Here is a 16,854-nt window from a genome sequence, read left to right on the forward strand (position 1 = left end):
GCAGCAGTCACTTACGTAAGAGCAGCTTGCACATTAGAGGCACCATGGTGGAGCCCCAGACCTGCCTGCCTGCCTGCCCTCATCAAGGGTGGGTGTTGTCAGACAGGGCTGTCATGGGGGCAGAGGGGTCTGTGCTTTCCCCGTGCCTGATGCTCCAAGTCTGCTACCCGGGCAGTTGCCTCAAAAGGCTGTAAGAGCAAAGCCATCCTTGCAGCCATAGTGAAAGAGCTGACTGCAGCTTGGACTGCTCACAGATGTGAACACATTGCACGGCTCTGGAAACCTTGGAAAAGGGGTGAAAACATGCTTCTTTCCTGGAAGAGCTGAAGGGATGCTCTGGTGCTCTGGCACCTCCCGCCTGTCTCACTGCCCTGGGCTGTGGAGGGAGGAGGCAGCTCTGGCAGTGGGAAACTGAGGTGACCAAAATCAACAGTGAGCTGCCGCCCTGGCTGGGGAGCTCCTGGGACCGGGGAAATCTCTGCCTTGGACAATAGATTATTTTTAACTAGCTCCAATCTTCAAACACTGTAGCTTAAAAAAGCGGGGGGGGGAAGAAAAGAATAGCTGATTTGTGCGAGCTCCCCTGCTCCCATTAAGTCTGTGGAAGTGGTGCTCTGCATTTCAATGGGGGCAGGACTGAGCTTCTCGTGAGATAAATTGCACCCTGTCCCTTTGCATGCTCTGTGCAGCTACTCCTGGCTTGTTTAGCTTCACTCTTTCCTGGCCCCCCTACGAACACCCCTCCCTCTCTGAAACACTCCCCAGCAGATTTTTTTGTTGTTGTTGTCATTTAGCTATTCATTTTCCATAGGCTGCCTTCATTCCCGTGGCCTTTTGCAGCTAGGAGACAAGATGTTGCCTTGGAAACAAAGCCCCTTAGATGTTTGGAGTCTCTGGGATTGCTCTGTCTGCTCCCGAGTACTTTTAGGTTATTTTTATTAACCACACAAAGATGCAGCAGGCTCGTAGCCAAGGCAGAAAGTAGCCCTGGGAGGTGGAGGGAAGGCAAGAGTCTTACTGGCATCATTCACTCCGCTGGGGATATTTTTTTGCGATGCACCATGGGCTGAATGCCTGCAAGAGAAATGGCATCTCCAGAGAGTGCTGCACAGGCAGGGCTGTTCCTGGGGCTGGGATGGCTGCGGGCAGGCAGAGCTGCAGTAGTGCTGGGGAGAGGGGAGTGCTGGGGAGAGGGGCTTGCCAGGAGAGAAAAAGCCAAAGCAACCAGGAAGGGAAAATAGAGAGAAGTTAGGAATTGCAGAATTTTGATTTCTTGGGGCTTCTCACTTTCCATCTAACTGGCTGTGCCACAGAGGGACCCACTGTGCACTCTGCTGCCAAGATGGACATGGTGACTACAGGCCTGGGCTGCTTATTTTAGAAGAAATCCGATTTCTAGACCCATTAGGCAGCTGTGAAAATCTCTGCTCCAAGGTTTTATTTGGCAGTTCTGCTCTGTGCTGCTGGGTGAGTCCAGGGCTGCACAGATCCTAAACCTGAGCTTTGCTCCCAGATGGATGGCTGGAGAATACTGGTTACTTCTGCCCCAAATCTGTCTGTGGGAGAAGTCTGACCCGTTCTGCAAAGGGGCTCTGGGAGGCAGTCAGACTGTACTGTTATCCCCTGGCATCACTGCAGGACACTGCCAAATCCCAGTCCCTCCATGGAGGACATTTTGGAGCAGGCTTTTACTCCTTTTTCTGCAAAGAAACCAAACAAAAGCAGATTAAAAGAAGCTCCCTAATCTCTGGATGGTACTTGAAATCTTTCCAATCCAGCCAAAGTATTCCAGAAAAAAGTGAATATATATAATTTTCGAAGAAATACTCTATGCAGTATTAAGCTCGGACCTTGCTACTCATGTCAGCACAGTCCTCTGCTCTGTACAGCCACCAGGGAGGGCTTCCCACTGCAGCAGCTGCAGGACCTGCAGACCCAGGGGGTTGGCACAAAGAGAGAGGGAGCACAGAGGGGAAGGAAGGAGTGCACTGAAATAGGATGAACATGAGAGACAGAGGCTGAGGACTGGCAGTGCCACACCCCCAGAGATGAACACCAGCAGGTCACAGTGACAAAGAGCCTCAACCATGGTGCTGAGATGGTGCAGCCATTTCCATTCTTGGCTACAGGCAGGCACTGGGGCCCTCCCCACTGTTCTGTGGGGGTTGAGGTGACCTGTAATGGCAGCAAAGGGTTTCAGGGGGGGGATCCACTCTCTATCCTCTGTATCACACAAGCTTACACACAAGGGTGCAATTCCATTGTTTTGTGGCATTTTCCACCATAGCTGATCTTCACAGATGCCCAGGCTAGTAAGATGCTTTCAGATTTTCGTATGCCTTCTGATGCATCCTCACCAGAGTAAGGAAGTCTGCCTCACCCTCCAAGTGTCATAAATGCTGGGTGTTTTTTTCCCATTGTTGCTGATTTTTCTTGTCATTACTACACGATGCCATGGTTACAGAGATCTAGGACTAATCCAGTGACAGCAATTTATGGGCTTTTTTTGGTTTTGATATTTTTGATGCTATATTTGTGCCAGAAGAATAAATAATAAATATACACAACAGCATCAAAGATTTCTTCCAGCCACCCAGCCTATTTCTGCCTACCCTTGTTAAGCTGTTAGAAAGGTAGTTCTCTGCCAGCCACTTATCTTAGGAACTATTCTGTCGTCTAATGATGCACCTGAGGTCCCATTTGTCCATTTTCTCTGAAAAGAGCAGTTAATAAAAATAAAGTTCCCCTTAATATCCCTGAGAACAGCTTCCCCTGGAACAGCAACGCTCACACTCAACCCAACAGGTTCCTTCCCCTCTGTTTTCTTTCCCTTTCCCTCTTCTTCTTCTCCCACCCTCCCCCTATCAATGGGTTGGGGAAATTTCTTGATGCTTTTGTAAGGAAAATATAGGACATTTTTTCTCTGCAGCAACCTGAAACAATGTGCAAGCAAATCTGTTCGTGTGTGACGTGCCTCAGCTCCGGTAAGGAGGAACTTGCTGGAGGTTAGTCTCTGTAATCCCTGCTGATCAAAGAAAGAACTCCTCCAAGCCTGTTACAAGCACCCAAGTCTTGATTTTGCTGGAAATACAGCAGCACAGGGGAGATTTAACTAAAAATCTGTCTTTCATCTGCTCTGAACTCTGGGACTCCTTTTAAGCAGCTACAGACTCCTTGACCAGTCACTGCTCAACCTCAGCCCCATCAGAGGCAGCTTCCACTCACAGCAGAACCCCGGACAAATGCTCCTCTACCCCCACCTCTGCTCCTCCCTGCAGAGAAGGGTTCACAGTCACCTGGACATTAAGAGGGAGAGAAGCTAAACAAGGATTGTAGTAGTAAGAAGTCATAGGCAAAATTTTGCTAATCAGTCACTCAGTGAATAGCATCTTGTTTCAGTCTATCCCCTTCACAATGTATCATAGAATCCTAGAATGGTTTAGGTTGGAAGGGACCTTGAAGATCATCTTATTCCAACCTCCCTGCCATGGACAGGGACACCTCCCACTAGATCATGTTGCCTAAAGTCCCAACCAACCTGCATTGAACACTTTCAAGGATGGGGCATCCACAGCTTCTCTGGGCAATCTGCCAGTGCCTCATCTCCCTCACAGGAAAGAATTTCTTCCTAATTTCTAATCTAAACCTGCCATGTGTCCCTGTGAAGTCCTTCCCCCTTGTCTGGGGTCACTCTGCATCTCCATCATTGGTTGTGTTGCAGCCAGAGACCAAAAAGCAGAAGCTTCTGTACCAGCAGAGGCAAAGACAGGAAGCACATGCTTTACTCAGGACCTCGCTTGGGTATTTGCTTTGGGAACTGCTGCAAATCCCTTCATTGCAAGGAAAACTCAGCAGTGGTCATCTTGTAGGACATTTGGTGAAGGAGCACAGGACCAAAAACCAGAAAATTTGAGGTGGTGACAATTGAAATTAAAAAAGAAAATAAGCTGTGAATAAGCTGACTCCTGATAAGAAAGTACTTAAAGTACTTGTTCTACTTATTAATAGACCTGGACAGAAATGCTTGATGAAGTGGCTAAAAAGTAGTCTGAAATAAATCAAAATAATTTGTAAAATCTGGTCAAAGTCTACAAATCCGGTTAAAATCTACGACTCCAGTCAAAATCTACATGTAGTCATGAACAAGAGGAGATTATGTGAGAATTTTTCAAGAGGGTTTTGCATTCCAGATAGGACAAAGTAATTTGTTTTATTTTCCCAACTTTCATTCAAACCCCAAATTTTTGTTTGAAATTTGACTTCTAAAAATACTTCTAAAAATAATACTAAGCATCTAAATAACTCAAAATATTTTGATAGGACTTAAGGCAAGTGCTTTGGCTGGATGTGAAATTAAATTTTTCAGAGGATTTTGGGTTCACAGGAGAATCCATGTTTCATCCAAGCTGATTTTTAACACCACCTAATTTTTCAGTTCTGCTGCCAAGTGGAAGAATCAGTATTCTTTGGCTGCTGTGATGACTAATGTCACATCAGCAATGCAAGAAATAATTTTGACACCCCCCCCTTCTACATCAGGCACAAAACTTGAGTATGCACAGCAAATCCACTGACTGCTCTGTCAGTGGAGGGCAGTATGAAACCCCTACCCAGATATCTCAGTTATGGGTTACAGAAGAATTATGGATTATGAGAAGAAAAGAGGCAACAAGGAGATGAAATTTAACAGGGTTGGAGCAAAGGGAGGGATTTTCCCTCTCCCTGTTTTCCTTTAGGTATATATCTTCAACAGAGATCACCAAGTAAAAAAGGACCATAAAATGAAACAGGGCTCTTTCTGGTTGAAACACCATCTCTTTCTTCAGGGACAGATGAATGTAACCCACAGGCTTAGTCCCTCATCACAGAGGCACAGAGATTAATTGTAGAGTGGAGATTAGCACCCACCGTTCAGCATCAAGCTCTGAGCATTAAACTAATTACTAGGTTCCAGCACTGCATGACTTCCCAGCAGGAAGGCACTGCCCTGTAAACCATCATACACACGTGGCATTTAGCCAGAGATGTTAAAAAAATCTTTCTCCTGGGAATGCACCCACCACAGGAGCTGGTTTCCCTTTCTGTTCCAAATACAAAGCCTGTTTTCCCCCTTTGTGGTGGGAAAGCCTGGAATGAAACTGTGTCCCCTCTGCCCTGCCGCTCTTAACACAGTCACCCAGAGGAAAGGTGGTGTGGAAAATCTTAAAGACATTTCAGGAGTGGAAGATGTACAGGCTAAACCCGTCAGGAATTCCCAAACCTGGAGTGGGTTCCCAGAGAACCGCCACCCACTCTGTTCATCCTCAGCCATCCACGTTGCAATGAATGGAAAATATCCATTTATTTTACAAATGCCAGGAGCCAATGCAGCTCCCCCACCTGTGTTCTCACTGTGGCATCTCAGGCATTTCCCTGCCATTTACTGCAGCACAAATACTCCAGTGCCTTGTTACATTTTATGGACTTCTACCCAGCAGAGGATATTAGGGAGAGGAGAAGGGCAGTAAGCTGCAAGGATTTTGCTCTCTTCTCTTTACATGTTTCCAGCCTGTTCCTCAGCACTGTGGCAGAGCACTTCCCTGCAGAGCATGAAGCCATGCGGCTAATGTCCCCCATCTGTGACTCTCTCTCTCATCCCCTCCCTGGTGGGCAGTGCTGTCTGTGCCTGCATGGCCTGAAAGTCCTCAGCAAGGGATGATGACGTTTGGGCTTTCAGATCCTGTAGCCAGGCCCTTTTTGCTCGGTGCTTGTAGGGCAGAGGTCCCATTGAAGCATCCTGTTCTTGGAGCGATGCTGGGGGAGCATGCAGTGGCTTTTGGTCTCTTGGGGATGCCCTCTTCTTGAAATAGAGGGGACTGGCATGGACAGAGTGCTGTTTTCTTTCCTGCCTTTGCAGCTAGTGGGTCAGGACCTATTTTGAGACCATTTAACACATGCTTTCTGGCTTTCCCATTCTTGCTTGGAAAAATCAGGTCAGCTACCCACCGTGTTTGTCTCACCCAGCTCTGGAGCTTCTCTGAGCTCCTTAAGAAGAGGGGAGGACCCTGCATTTCCTAGAAAAAAAGCAAATTCAGGAAATAACTTGTTTAAATTTTTTAAATTTAACTCAACCCTACAAGGGTAGGTTGAGTTCTGTGTTGTTTGGTCATGGGTTTTTTCCCCCAGTAGTGAATGAAGCACTATTTTCTACAGGATGTAGAGCTATAGGAATTCTTACTATGGTAATGGCCAGCTGGCAGCCCAAGAGTTTAGTCTAGTCCATGCATTATCCAGTCTCTGGATTGTCAGATAGTCATCAGTCCAAGCAAACCAGGAATATTATATTATATGTACTGAAGGAGGGGAAAAGAGGGTTATACCCACATAAGGGCTGGCAAATTTTATTTCATCAACTGCAGTGTCATGCAGAATGGGAATGAAGGTAGTACTTAACACAGAGCAGTTGGCCAGCTGTAAGAAACATCATCATCTGCAATATCAGTCCTGCTCAATGTCTGCCCAAACAGGAAGCAGCAGACAGAAAAAACAGCTATAACAAGGTTTCAGGCCATCTCTATCCTAGACCACTTCTCAGACACACAGAACTGTTTGGCCAAGACAGTCAGAGGTGATGGTGCCATCGTGGCTCCAGAAGGATATGAAAACCAGGGCTGTACTGATTGCCAGCCGGACAGCACAAGCTCGCGAGAAGATCTGGATGTCACCGTGGCTGTCTGGTTATGTTTTCTGTACACAAGAGTCTGTCTGCTCCCAGACAGACAGCAGGCAGCCCTTCGGCGTTGTATCCAAGTCAGCCAAGCTTTTGTGAGAGGTGTACACGAGGGTAGATGGCTACTGGGATGCTGTAGAAAGCCAGTCGTCTCTAACTTGAAGTTTTAGGCTTAGCTTTGCTGCATGATGCAAACTGCTAGAGAGCATTACGCTGAGCTTTTGTGTAAACCCCTTTCTCAGACCACTGGGATCTGTGTCCAGAGTTTTGCATTTCCACCTCCAGCTAATGAGAATGAAGAGGGAAAGTTTGAATGCCCACCTCAAGGTAATCTCCAAAGGGATAGATATTAATAAGCCACTGGATAGATTTTTACCTGCTCAGTGCCTTCCAGGATCTCTCAGCAAGACAAATGCCAAGCCAAGGTGGGAGGGCTCAATTAAATGTTCTGAGGGTAGATGGAAGGGTGCAGGAGGAAAGTTGTCTCTCCCACGATGCACAGCAGCTGCTTAATGCCAGACAGACTTCCACAGATTGAGAGGTCAGCTCTGAAACACAGATGTGTGAGAACAAGAGGGAGAGTGAGGGGGAGAGTCATACATGTAGCTATTTATTCAATGTCTACAAAAACGTCTATGGACTTGGAGCTGGGCCCTGGATGTCTCTGGAAAAGACATGTTCACCAGCCATGCTTTGTTTCCAGGATTTATTCAGGCTGAAACACTGTGGCTGGGAAGTGGGGTCCATATTTCTGAGACAGTATTTAAGGAGAAGGGGGAAGTTTTCAGTTTATGAGACACGTTCTCCATGAAGTTACAGGACATAATTTCTCCCTGGAGTAGCAGAGGCACATACTGCTGTGCCCTGAGGTCAGGATCTGGTCCCTCACAAGGGTTCCCTTCCATGGATGTCCTTTTTCGATGCTGGATGGTCTCTAGACATCAGTTTGATTACCCCAGGTTCATGACTCATGATGGCTACTACTATTTTCACAAGATTACTTGCTGATGACTGGCACTGTGCTGATTTGCCTTGTACCACCAGCCAAACTGAAGTGCTTATCTTTTCCCCCACTGTATGGATTTTCTGAAATGTTCTGAGAAGCAGCTTCTGGTACAACCAGCCACCAGACGAAATTGCCCCAGGGTTAACCTTTGAGATAGGCTAACTGACAAGTATCATTAATCAGAGTAAATAATAGCAAAAAAAAAAGATATTTACTGGGATTTAGTTCACCAAAAGGAAAGGACAGTACAGTGTGGCACACAGCTCATACCTCCATTGGCTGTAACACAGTACAACCCTGTAAGGTTTAGCAGATTTGTACCACACAGCTTCACACAAGGTTTTGCCTCTCCCTTAAATTTCCCCTTCCAGAAAACTATTCCTTTTGGGAAAAAAAAAAATTAAAAAATTTAAACAAAAGTCTCCTAGTCAGTCTCCAGGCAACTTCAAAGGATCAGAGCCAGGATTTGCCCTGGGATAGTTAGAGATGGGCACCTGGGTCCTACTCCAGTGTGACTCTACAGCAGCCAGGGCAGCAGTACCTTTGCTGGTACCTTTGTAGTGCAGCTCTGCTGGTATCTTAGTGGGCACCAGTCATGGGTGGTGGTGAGGAGCAAGTAATTAGGGCTGGTCTGTATCAGTGTGATGGAAAATAGCTTGCTTGCAGAGACAAAGGCAACTGCCAGTAGTGTCAGACTGCAGGAAGGGGCCCCTCTCCCCTCCAGCCAGGTAACACATTAATTGGGCTGTGTGGCTATTGCAAGTGAAGTCACAAGTTTGTATGCTGAGCACAGGCTGTGAGCGTGGTGCTCAGTGACAGTGACATATGGGAGACAATTAAGAAACTGCAGTTATATCCAGGTTAGGGAGAGAACAGATCCCCTTTTGAACTGGATTTATACCAGAAGTGTGGTGCACAGGTAGGCCCACAACCTGGAGTTAGGAATTACATATGCCAATGTCCCACTGTGTTTACTAGCTTCTTGTTCACATGTGCCTGTGGATTTCAGACACTGGCGTGGCCTTACAGAGTCCTCTCCATTCCCCAACCAGAGCGGAGGTCTGTTCTTTAGTAAAGACTTATTTGGTGTCTTGGCTTGATGTCTAAAGCCTGCATGTGTAATTTCACTTTACCACAGTCTCTAAGCTCAGCTGTCTCCCCAGGCTATGGCTAGCCAGCTTTAATTCTCCTGCTGTAGGTGGATGGAATCAGCATTCAGGAATGACACAAAGTGTCAAATCCCACTCTCCATAATGAGCAGCCCAAAGGCATTCAGCTCAGGTGTTGGGGTTTCACCTGGTATGGAAAACGCAAGCCATTGGGGAGTGGCAGCAGGACGTGTCAGAATGCTGCAGAGATAGGCTAGGATGCTCATGCTGGGATGAAGGAGACCAGCCTGACCTCTTACCCCCCTCCCAGATGTCTTGTTCTGAGGAGACAGAAGACAGAGCAGCTGGGAATGGCAGAGGCAGCAGTGATGGAATGAGCCCTGCACCATTTTGTAGCTCTTTCCAGCAATCCCAGGGGCCAAGTGCTGCCTATTTTTAGCTCCTGAGGTAGCTGAAATACCACCATGATGTTCATTAACAACAGCCCTGTCGGATGGGAACTGCAAGGCAGGGGAGTGGGGGGCTGGTTTGCCTGTTTTGTTTTGCTTTATTTAATTGCTGGCTGCAGTACAGAAGCAGAGCGTGGCAGGAGGCTCGGCTCCTCTCACCTCGGGAAAAGCAGGAGCAGCAGACCCAGGGGAGGCAGGCAGGGAAAAGTCAATCAGGCAGTATTTAAAAATGTACCTGCTGAGCCCAGGGGGAGTTGGAGATTTTAATGTCATTCCCAGCTTGAGACACAGCTTGGAGAGTGAGAAAAGAAAGGGGTATCTTCTCTTCTTGGATCCTTAATTGCTCGTTAAATCATCTAACAAATGCCTGAACTCCTGGATGGCCCCATGCTCCTTGACAGAGGGGCTTCAACCTTGGCAGGGGGAAGGAGTATTTTTAAAAGTACTCATTGCACATGCTTCTTCTGGATCTGTAAAATCAAGAGTTCAGTGGTTCACTCTGCAAAATAAAACTAAGTCTGTAATATTGTTATTACTGTTCAGCAGGAGCAATAAACATTCCTTCGAGTTCTTCCCCTGTTTCAGCCTGCTGACTCTCAGTCTGCCCTGCAGGCAGGTGTCCATGCTGTGGGAGGACAGCTTCTCCTGTCCCCAAAAGGGACCTCCAGTTACTGCAGAGGAGCATGTACCAAAATAATCCCCTGCCCTAGGTGCTCAGCCCCACTTCTGGCCCAACAGACTCACAGATAACCACAGCCAGAAATGTCTGTGCCTGGTCACTCCCATTCTGCCTTGTCATTGCTGTTCATCTCTGTCTTCTGCTCAACCCCCCCCCCCCCCCACCCCCCATGCTGGGTCTTACAGGGAACTGCCTCAAGTCTCAGTAGTAGTAGAAAAGGTGATGCAGCACAGAAAATATGATGACTGTGCCATTGCCTCTGATGTTTTGCAAAGACCAGCCTGCAGTTAAATCCACAATATTCAGAAGAAGCTCAGACCATGCCCATGACAGCTGGAGAGCTTCAAATGTGCTTTGTCGTCGCAGACAGATGGACAGATGTGTGACTTACACCTATAACCCACTCCAGCAGTCAAGATAACATACAAAGACATCCTCCTACCTGGCTGGAAGCATGGATGCTTTTCCTGCATCACACATACACAAATATTGGGGCCAAGGCAGATTGCAGCCATTAGCAGGTTTTATGTCATTTAGAGTCTGTGAAAAGAGCAGAACTGCAGCTCCAGCAGGGCAGGCAAACCATACAGATGATTTATGAATATTCACTCAGCTCACAAAGCACTCCGGGGCAGAAAACAAGCTTTTGAAATTAACTGAACTCTTCAAGGTTCTTCGTTTGTCTTGGCTTTGAGGTGTGAGTCATCAATACTTTTTCTCCAAAATGAGCAGAGTCTGTACAGGGGACTGGGAAGATTCCTGGGCACTGAAATATGAAGTTAAGTGCTCTGTGAGAAAGGTTTTATGTTCATAAAGCCTTCAAAGCATAGAGTCCACCCCATTAAGTTTTATGGGATACAATACTGAGACATACAATACTGAGACTTCTTCAGCCCATAAAGGCTGGATGTTCAGGGCACTTGAGGCTCTTTCACTGAGCACTGAAATCTCCAGCAGCTTCAGTCTCCAGTGCTTTCAGTTTGATGCCCTGCAATTTTTCTACAGTTTCGGTGTTCAACAAAGAAGCTACAGAGTTTTGATCCTGACCATGCAGACCCTGTCATACACTTGTCATTCCCATCCATACAATAAGGTTATTGTGGTGCTCCTCAATGATGGCGCTTCTAATTGTTCCCAGCAAAGCATGAGCAGAGCCTGCATTCCCTTCTTGAGATTTGTGTGATCAAACACCCTGGAAGGCAAAGATTTCCACCTGCATTTAGCCAAGAATGGGTTCAGTCTAGCACACAAGAGACAAGAGAGTAAAACAAGAAGGTTGTCTTCACAAGTTTGCTGCACGCACACAAGGAACAAGAGCTCCTCTTTTCCAATTATAGCAATAATAATTGGGTTTGTTTCAGCTAGTAGAAATATGAGAGATTTTCAAAGCAATGAAAGAAAAACTCTGCAGATTAGTCAACATCCCAAGGATTTCAGGAGTCTGTGGGTGCTGTGGGACATTTACTTCTTGCAAAGCAAGCAGAGGGTTTCATGAATTTGAGTGTCCTGCTTCACAAACGAGTGAAGCTTCAGCCAGTATGGACTATTACAGGAAGGCTGAACTCAGCTATTCCAAGGCTGTCTAGACGTTCCCATCCTAAATCTGAGACATCTTCCGGACCCAAGTTGTGTCAGAGCACTGTCCTCCAGGAAACGTTTCTGTCCCAGTGAATCTCATTTTTTCTCACTAAAAAAGACTCCACCTGAAAATGGCCAGCTGGCCCTGCCCCCTCACTGCCATGCTCTGTAACCGTGGGAGATTCCTCTCCCTCTGAGTCACAGAGCACCACAGCCAGCCAAGGTGGTCTGCATTAACATGAATTAGCCCTCGTAGCAGGGGCTTACAACAAAGAATAAGAATTTAGGAAAAGCAATAAACCAGCATCTGGAAAAAATTGTTTCTGGAGTCTTTCTGCTGTTCTTTCTGATACAAAGCCCCCACTTCAGCAAGTTTCCACTTTCAGTTAAAGCAAGGCGCTGTTGCTAACATTTTTAAATATCCTTGTACATGTATGAATTCCTATCTGTTCCTATGAAATTCCACCCATGTGCAGTGCAGACTACTTTGTCTGTTGAATAGAAATACTTGTTGATATGAGGTGGATTGCACAAACAATCTTTTTCCTTGTGATTTCCTTCCTCCATCCTCCTTTTGCCCTTTCAGCTGGATCACACAGTGTGGATGCTAAAGCCCCATCCCAAGAAACACGGCCTCTTTACTCCTGATGGTTTGGTGAACAGTTTCTGAAATCTCTGGCTCCAAATTCTGCCTTAAGCATCTATGTGAGCTCTTGTTTCTTTCCTCTGCAGGCTGATGCCAAGATGGTCTGCGATGTTGTAAGTCGGATGGAGGACACAGAGCCCTTCTCTCCAGAGCTGCTGTCAGCTATGATGAGGCTCTGGGCAGACTCTGGGATTCAAGAATGCTTCAACCGGTCCCGGGAATATCAACTTAACGACTCAGCCCAATAGTGAGTATCCCTGTCCATAGCCTTGCATGTTAAGAAACTGCATTTGGATTTGTTAAAGTTTTAACTGAAGTGAATGACCTCATAGCAGTGGAACTGAACGTGTCTCTGCTTACAGTTTCGGATGTGTGTTGTGTCACAGGCCACTGCAAAGCACAAAGGATCAGGCAGGACATTCATGTCCCCTCTTGGCCAGTCTGGGGTCACGTCTGTGACCCCATGGCCAGGTTCCCAAACTGCTCCCAAATGTCTCAAGGTAGGTTTTTGCAAACATGGATCTAGCGAATATAGGCAGATCGACCTGTGGGCACAGCAGATGGCTCATTTGTCTATCTGACTGGAAGAGAAGGGTGTGATCACCTGCTTTGTACAGCAGTACAGCTCTTGGGTTTGCTTTTCTTTCCTCTGTTTGCTTTTTTTTCCCACTTTACTTTCCGTAGTTGTACAGTGTACTGATAGGTCAGCTGGATTACAACCAAGGGTAAGGGACATCTTTACTTTTCCAGGGGTATTGAGTTACTCTTGTAATACAGTCGGTGGCTTCTCTACCATTAGGGACCACATCCAGATGTCATTCAATGGGAATTGTCTGAATCCGTGGCTTTGGTTCATACTGTCATGAGGACAGGACATCCACCCATAAATGGCTGCTGTGGCTCTGAAGAGATGTCCAGTGTCTCCCCAGTTTCAGTTCAGGCTTATTTATAATGATAATTGATCCAATATATTTGCTTCCACCTAGGACAGGAGACCAGAGGTTTTCATCCCATAATTTCAATCACAGCATCTGTTACAAGTCAGGCAAAATGCCCCTGGCCCTGGACTGTATCTTGGGCAAGAGTCAGCCAAAGGTGGTTAAGTATAAGCATAAGGACCAGGCAGGCAGAGAGCATTCGTTTCCCCAGTTGTACCCTTGGACCTTTCGGTAATCAGGGAGACAGAAACTTCCCAATGGTGTCGGTCAATGCTATGTCTGTGCTTTTGACTGTCACAATATCCCATATCAACAAGTTCACCAACTGTTTCATGCACTTCTGGAGTTGTTATTGTGTTTGGATTGTTTGGCATCTCTGCTTGGGGTGTTCCTGGATATCTATCAAACACAGCCCAGGCACTGGCGTGGCTGCTGGTTTTATCCTGTGTGGTGGGCTTGGTGCTCCCAGCTGCACCAGCTGCTCCCATCCAAGCTGGCAGGGCAGCTGGGGAGAGCAGCTCTTGAGGTGCTGCAGAAGGCAAGTGATGACACATCATTTGGCATTGATGGAAAACTGAATGGGAAACCTGCACATGTGTGGTTGGTGACACAGCATCCTACCCAACCATGATCACACCTCAGAGACGATCCTGGCATTCTGCTGCCTTTTAATCAGTACTAGGTGGATGATGGTTTAATCTGTATTTCATTGCCTGTAATAGCAAAACAAGCTTTCTCTTGCCAGCAGCTTTTTCTTTTTTTTTAATTTTTTTCACAAAATAAGGGTATGATGGCATAAGCATACCTTTAGAGACATAAATTATCTAAAATGCCAGTCCTAATTGCATTACAACTTTGTGGAAAAACCTTCAATTGTTTTAGAGCCAATTACCTTGAGGAAAGTATTTTGATTTTCCTTCCATGCAAGATAGCAGTTGAAAATAATAAGCAGAGCCTTCCCAATATGACCAGCTGCTGTGCAATTCATCAGCAGGAGCTCTGAAACCAAAAGCAGTTTCTAGACACCAGCTGAAGAGTCTCTGTGCTGTAGCATTCACAGCAATTTCAGTCTAGGGGTTGCAGCCCAGCCAAATGAATTCTGGTGTCTCTGACAAAATCTCTTGCATCCAGATGAGGATGGATGACCCTCCATGCCAGGGCAGTGCTGTGATGCCTCTCTCCGTAGCTGCTCTGTGAGTTGTGGTGTGCCTGGACAACTTTTTTCCTCTGGGCTAGGTTGGATGGGGAAGCTGGAGATAACAAAGTCCTTCTCATTTACAGTCCTGCTGGTGTTCAGGAGCCTCTGGTGGTTCCCCCACTGGGAGCAAAGATGCAGTCACATGGCAGGGTGCCAAAACACATCCTTCTGCACCTCTAGGCCCTGGTACCATCACAGTAGATGCAAGTGAGGTGCAAGTGAGAGCTCAGTTCTTATGCACGCCCAGTGGACCCCCAGTGAAAAGAGGCATATATTTTATTTAATTCTTCAATGCTTTGGGGTTGTTTACTTTTGCATGAGTGGAAGATTTGAGACAGTTTTATATTCTTTTCCCCAGCCTGGGAAAAGGCTTGGCTTTATTGACACTGATACTCAATTTCAAACAGTAACAACTACAAAATGTGTTTTCATTAGGGCTGAGAAAAATAAATTCCAGACAAGAACTGAATTCTAAGTTCCCCAAAGTCTGAAAAACAGTGACAGTCAGTGAGCTGCACTAGCATTTCATTTCAGGCTTCTCTTGGTGTTAAGCCTTAGGGACTGGCATTTTGCTGGCAGAAGGGAAGTTTCCTGCAGGAGTTGGAGATTGTGCCCCATGGCTGCTCAGCACGTGCCACAAAGCCTGAAGGCACCAAGTGACCGGGTCGTGTTGTGGCCAGCACAGGTGAGACCTTCAGGAGTGCTCCAGGCACTTCCCTTCGCCCCAGAAACCACCTGCCAAGTGCCCTGAATGCTTTCAGAACTGCTGCTTGGCTATTTCTAAGGAACCACCACCTGGGCTTCTCTGAGGCAGTGCTGCTGTTGTCTTTAATTGTTCTTCCAGTGCTTTACCTTGAGTTTTTTGAAATGGCTGGAACAACAGGCCTTCTGTTGCAGCCCCTGGGAGACCAAGTCACAGGCTAATCAACAGCCTGCAAGGGTCAACAGCATGGCTCTTACCAGTCTGTCATCAATTTCACTGAAAATAAGTTTCATCTTTTGTGTTAGACTAAACAAAAAGTGAGTATTAGCTCCCTTCTGGAGCCAGATGGGCCAGAGGACATTGCTTTCTAGCCTCTGATACATGCAGACAGTATGGATTTCCTGCAAAGCTTTGTTTCTTTTTGGGCTCTAAAGTCAGCCAGTCCTTAGCAAGGATTTCATAGCTGCTGCAAAGGAGCAGTAGAAAACTGCACTTTTGCAAAGAAAAAACATGATTGAGGAAGAGGGAAGGTTCTGTAATGGACCCCCTGTGTCTTGGACTGCAAAAAGCAAAACCATAAGGAAGGCAAGACAAGGAAAAAGAGTAAGATGTAGCAATTGGTTTCATCTTTTTTTTGTTAGTGCATTTTTTTGTAGTTCCCTAAGGCAAATTTACGGGTGGGTTGCGTTCCACATTCCTAATATCGTGATTATGTTTTTATTCCTACTTAGTCTCCTCTTCCTTTCTTGTCTCTATGCCTAGGAGCTAAATCTACCTCTGATCATCAAAGAGTCTGGGCAATGCTGATGTCTTTTTCTTCTCCAGCCAGTTTCTGTCTGTGGAAGCACATCTGTGACCCACATTCTGCTTTCAAAATCAGCAAAACAGAGGTTTCCAGCTGGTTTCCTTAATCTCCTACTTTTGTTCAGATTTTAAAATTGTCTTGTGTTTCCTAGCCTCAAGTTCCTAACTAGGCTGGTCAGTGGAGTGCAGCACAAAGGGCAAGGCACCACCCAGTGATGGGGACCATCTTTGAACAGCCTTCAAACTTCAGGGGAAATGGAGCAGACAGAGCATCCACACGAGCACTAATTTTCTCTGTGCATCTCCAAACAGGAACAGGCCCTGCAAGATGTGTAGGCAGAGACAGTTTGCAAGTACACAGACACAAAAAAGCCAGAATCTATCTCAAGTTCTTCTCTTCCTGCTTCCAAGTACTTTGAAAGATCATTTGATAATGCCAGGGCTGTGAAACTACCGTGAAAATGTAAAATATTTTAGGCCTGCATTCAACCCATCCATCTTCACACATATCAGAGGTGTCAGGGCTAGGAAGCTTGTTGCCTTTGGCTCCCTCCATCAGGAGCCAAGGGGGAGAGAGATGCCTCTGAAGAGGGATACAGACCTCACTGCTTAGTGGAGAAAGAGATGCAATTGTGTTTGTTGCTCTAGCACAGCTAACCACAGCACTGACATCTCAAGTCTGTGCCAAATACCAAGCCCAAACTGGACAACATTTTGGTTATTTCATCTTCAAGAATTGGTCTGGCAGTGCCTTACAGAAAAACGGCACCAGACTCAGAATAAAATACTGCAATGCCTTCCTTCTCACCCCATCTTGTGTGGGACTGTTTTCTGATCTATTTTCCTTGCAAAAGAATTGTCTTTGCACGACGCTATCACCTTCCCTACTGATTCTTACTGCATCCCACGTGCCAACACACACTTTGCATCAAAAGAGTAGTTAAGAAAGTAGAGCCAGATGTTGTTGTGATGTGGTGAATGGCTTCCAGATTAAGCCCTGACAAAGCAGCATTGGAACAGACTGCCCAGAGAAGC

The 16,854-nt window shown here is 46.4% G+C and overlaps 1 protein-coding gene and 1 long non-coding RNA gene across 3 annotated transcripts in view; both read left to right on the forward strand.

The window, feature by feature from the left end:
* GNAO1 (G protein subunit alpha o1) overlaps positions 1-16,854 on the forward strand; it is a 141,806-nt gene that overhangs the window by 81,075 nt on the left and 43,877 nt on the right. For both annotated transcript variants that reach the window (XM_053987267.1, XM_053987268.1), the window contains exon 4: positions 12,263-12,423. In XM_053987267.1, the coding sequence (XP_053843242.1) occupies positions 12,263-12,423 (161 nt within the window). The remainder of the gene's footprint in view (positions 1-12,262; positions 12,424-16,854) is intronic.
* Positions 12,590-16,586, forward strand: LOC128812707 (uncharacterized). The gene is made up of 3 exons (XR_008438798.1): positions 12,590-12,676; positions 14,865-14,997; positions 15,778-16,586. It is a non-coding gene; the product is annotated as an uncharacterized LOC128812707 (long non-coding RNA).

This window comes from Vidua macroura, chromosome 11 (assembly GCF_024509145.1).
Source record: "Vidua macroura isolate BioBank_ID:100142 chromosome 11, ASM2450914v1, whole genome shotgun sequence".
NCBI classification, from domain to species: domain Eukaryota; kingdom Metazoa; phylum Chordata; class Aves; order Passeriformes; family Viduidae; genus Vidua; species Vidua macroura.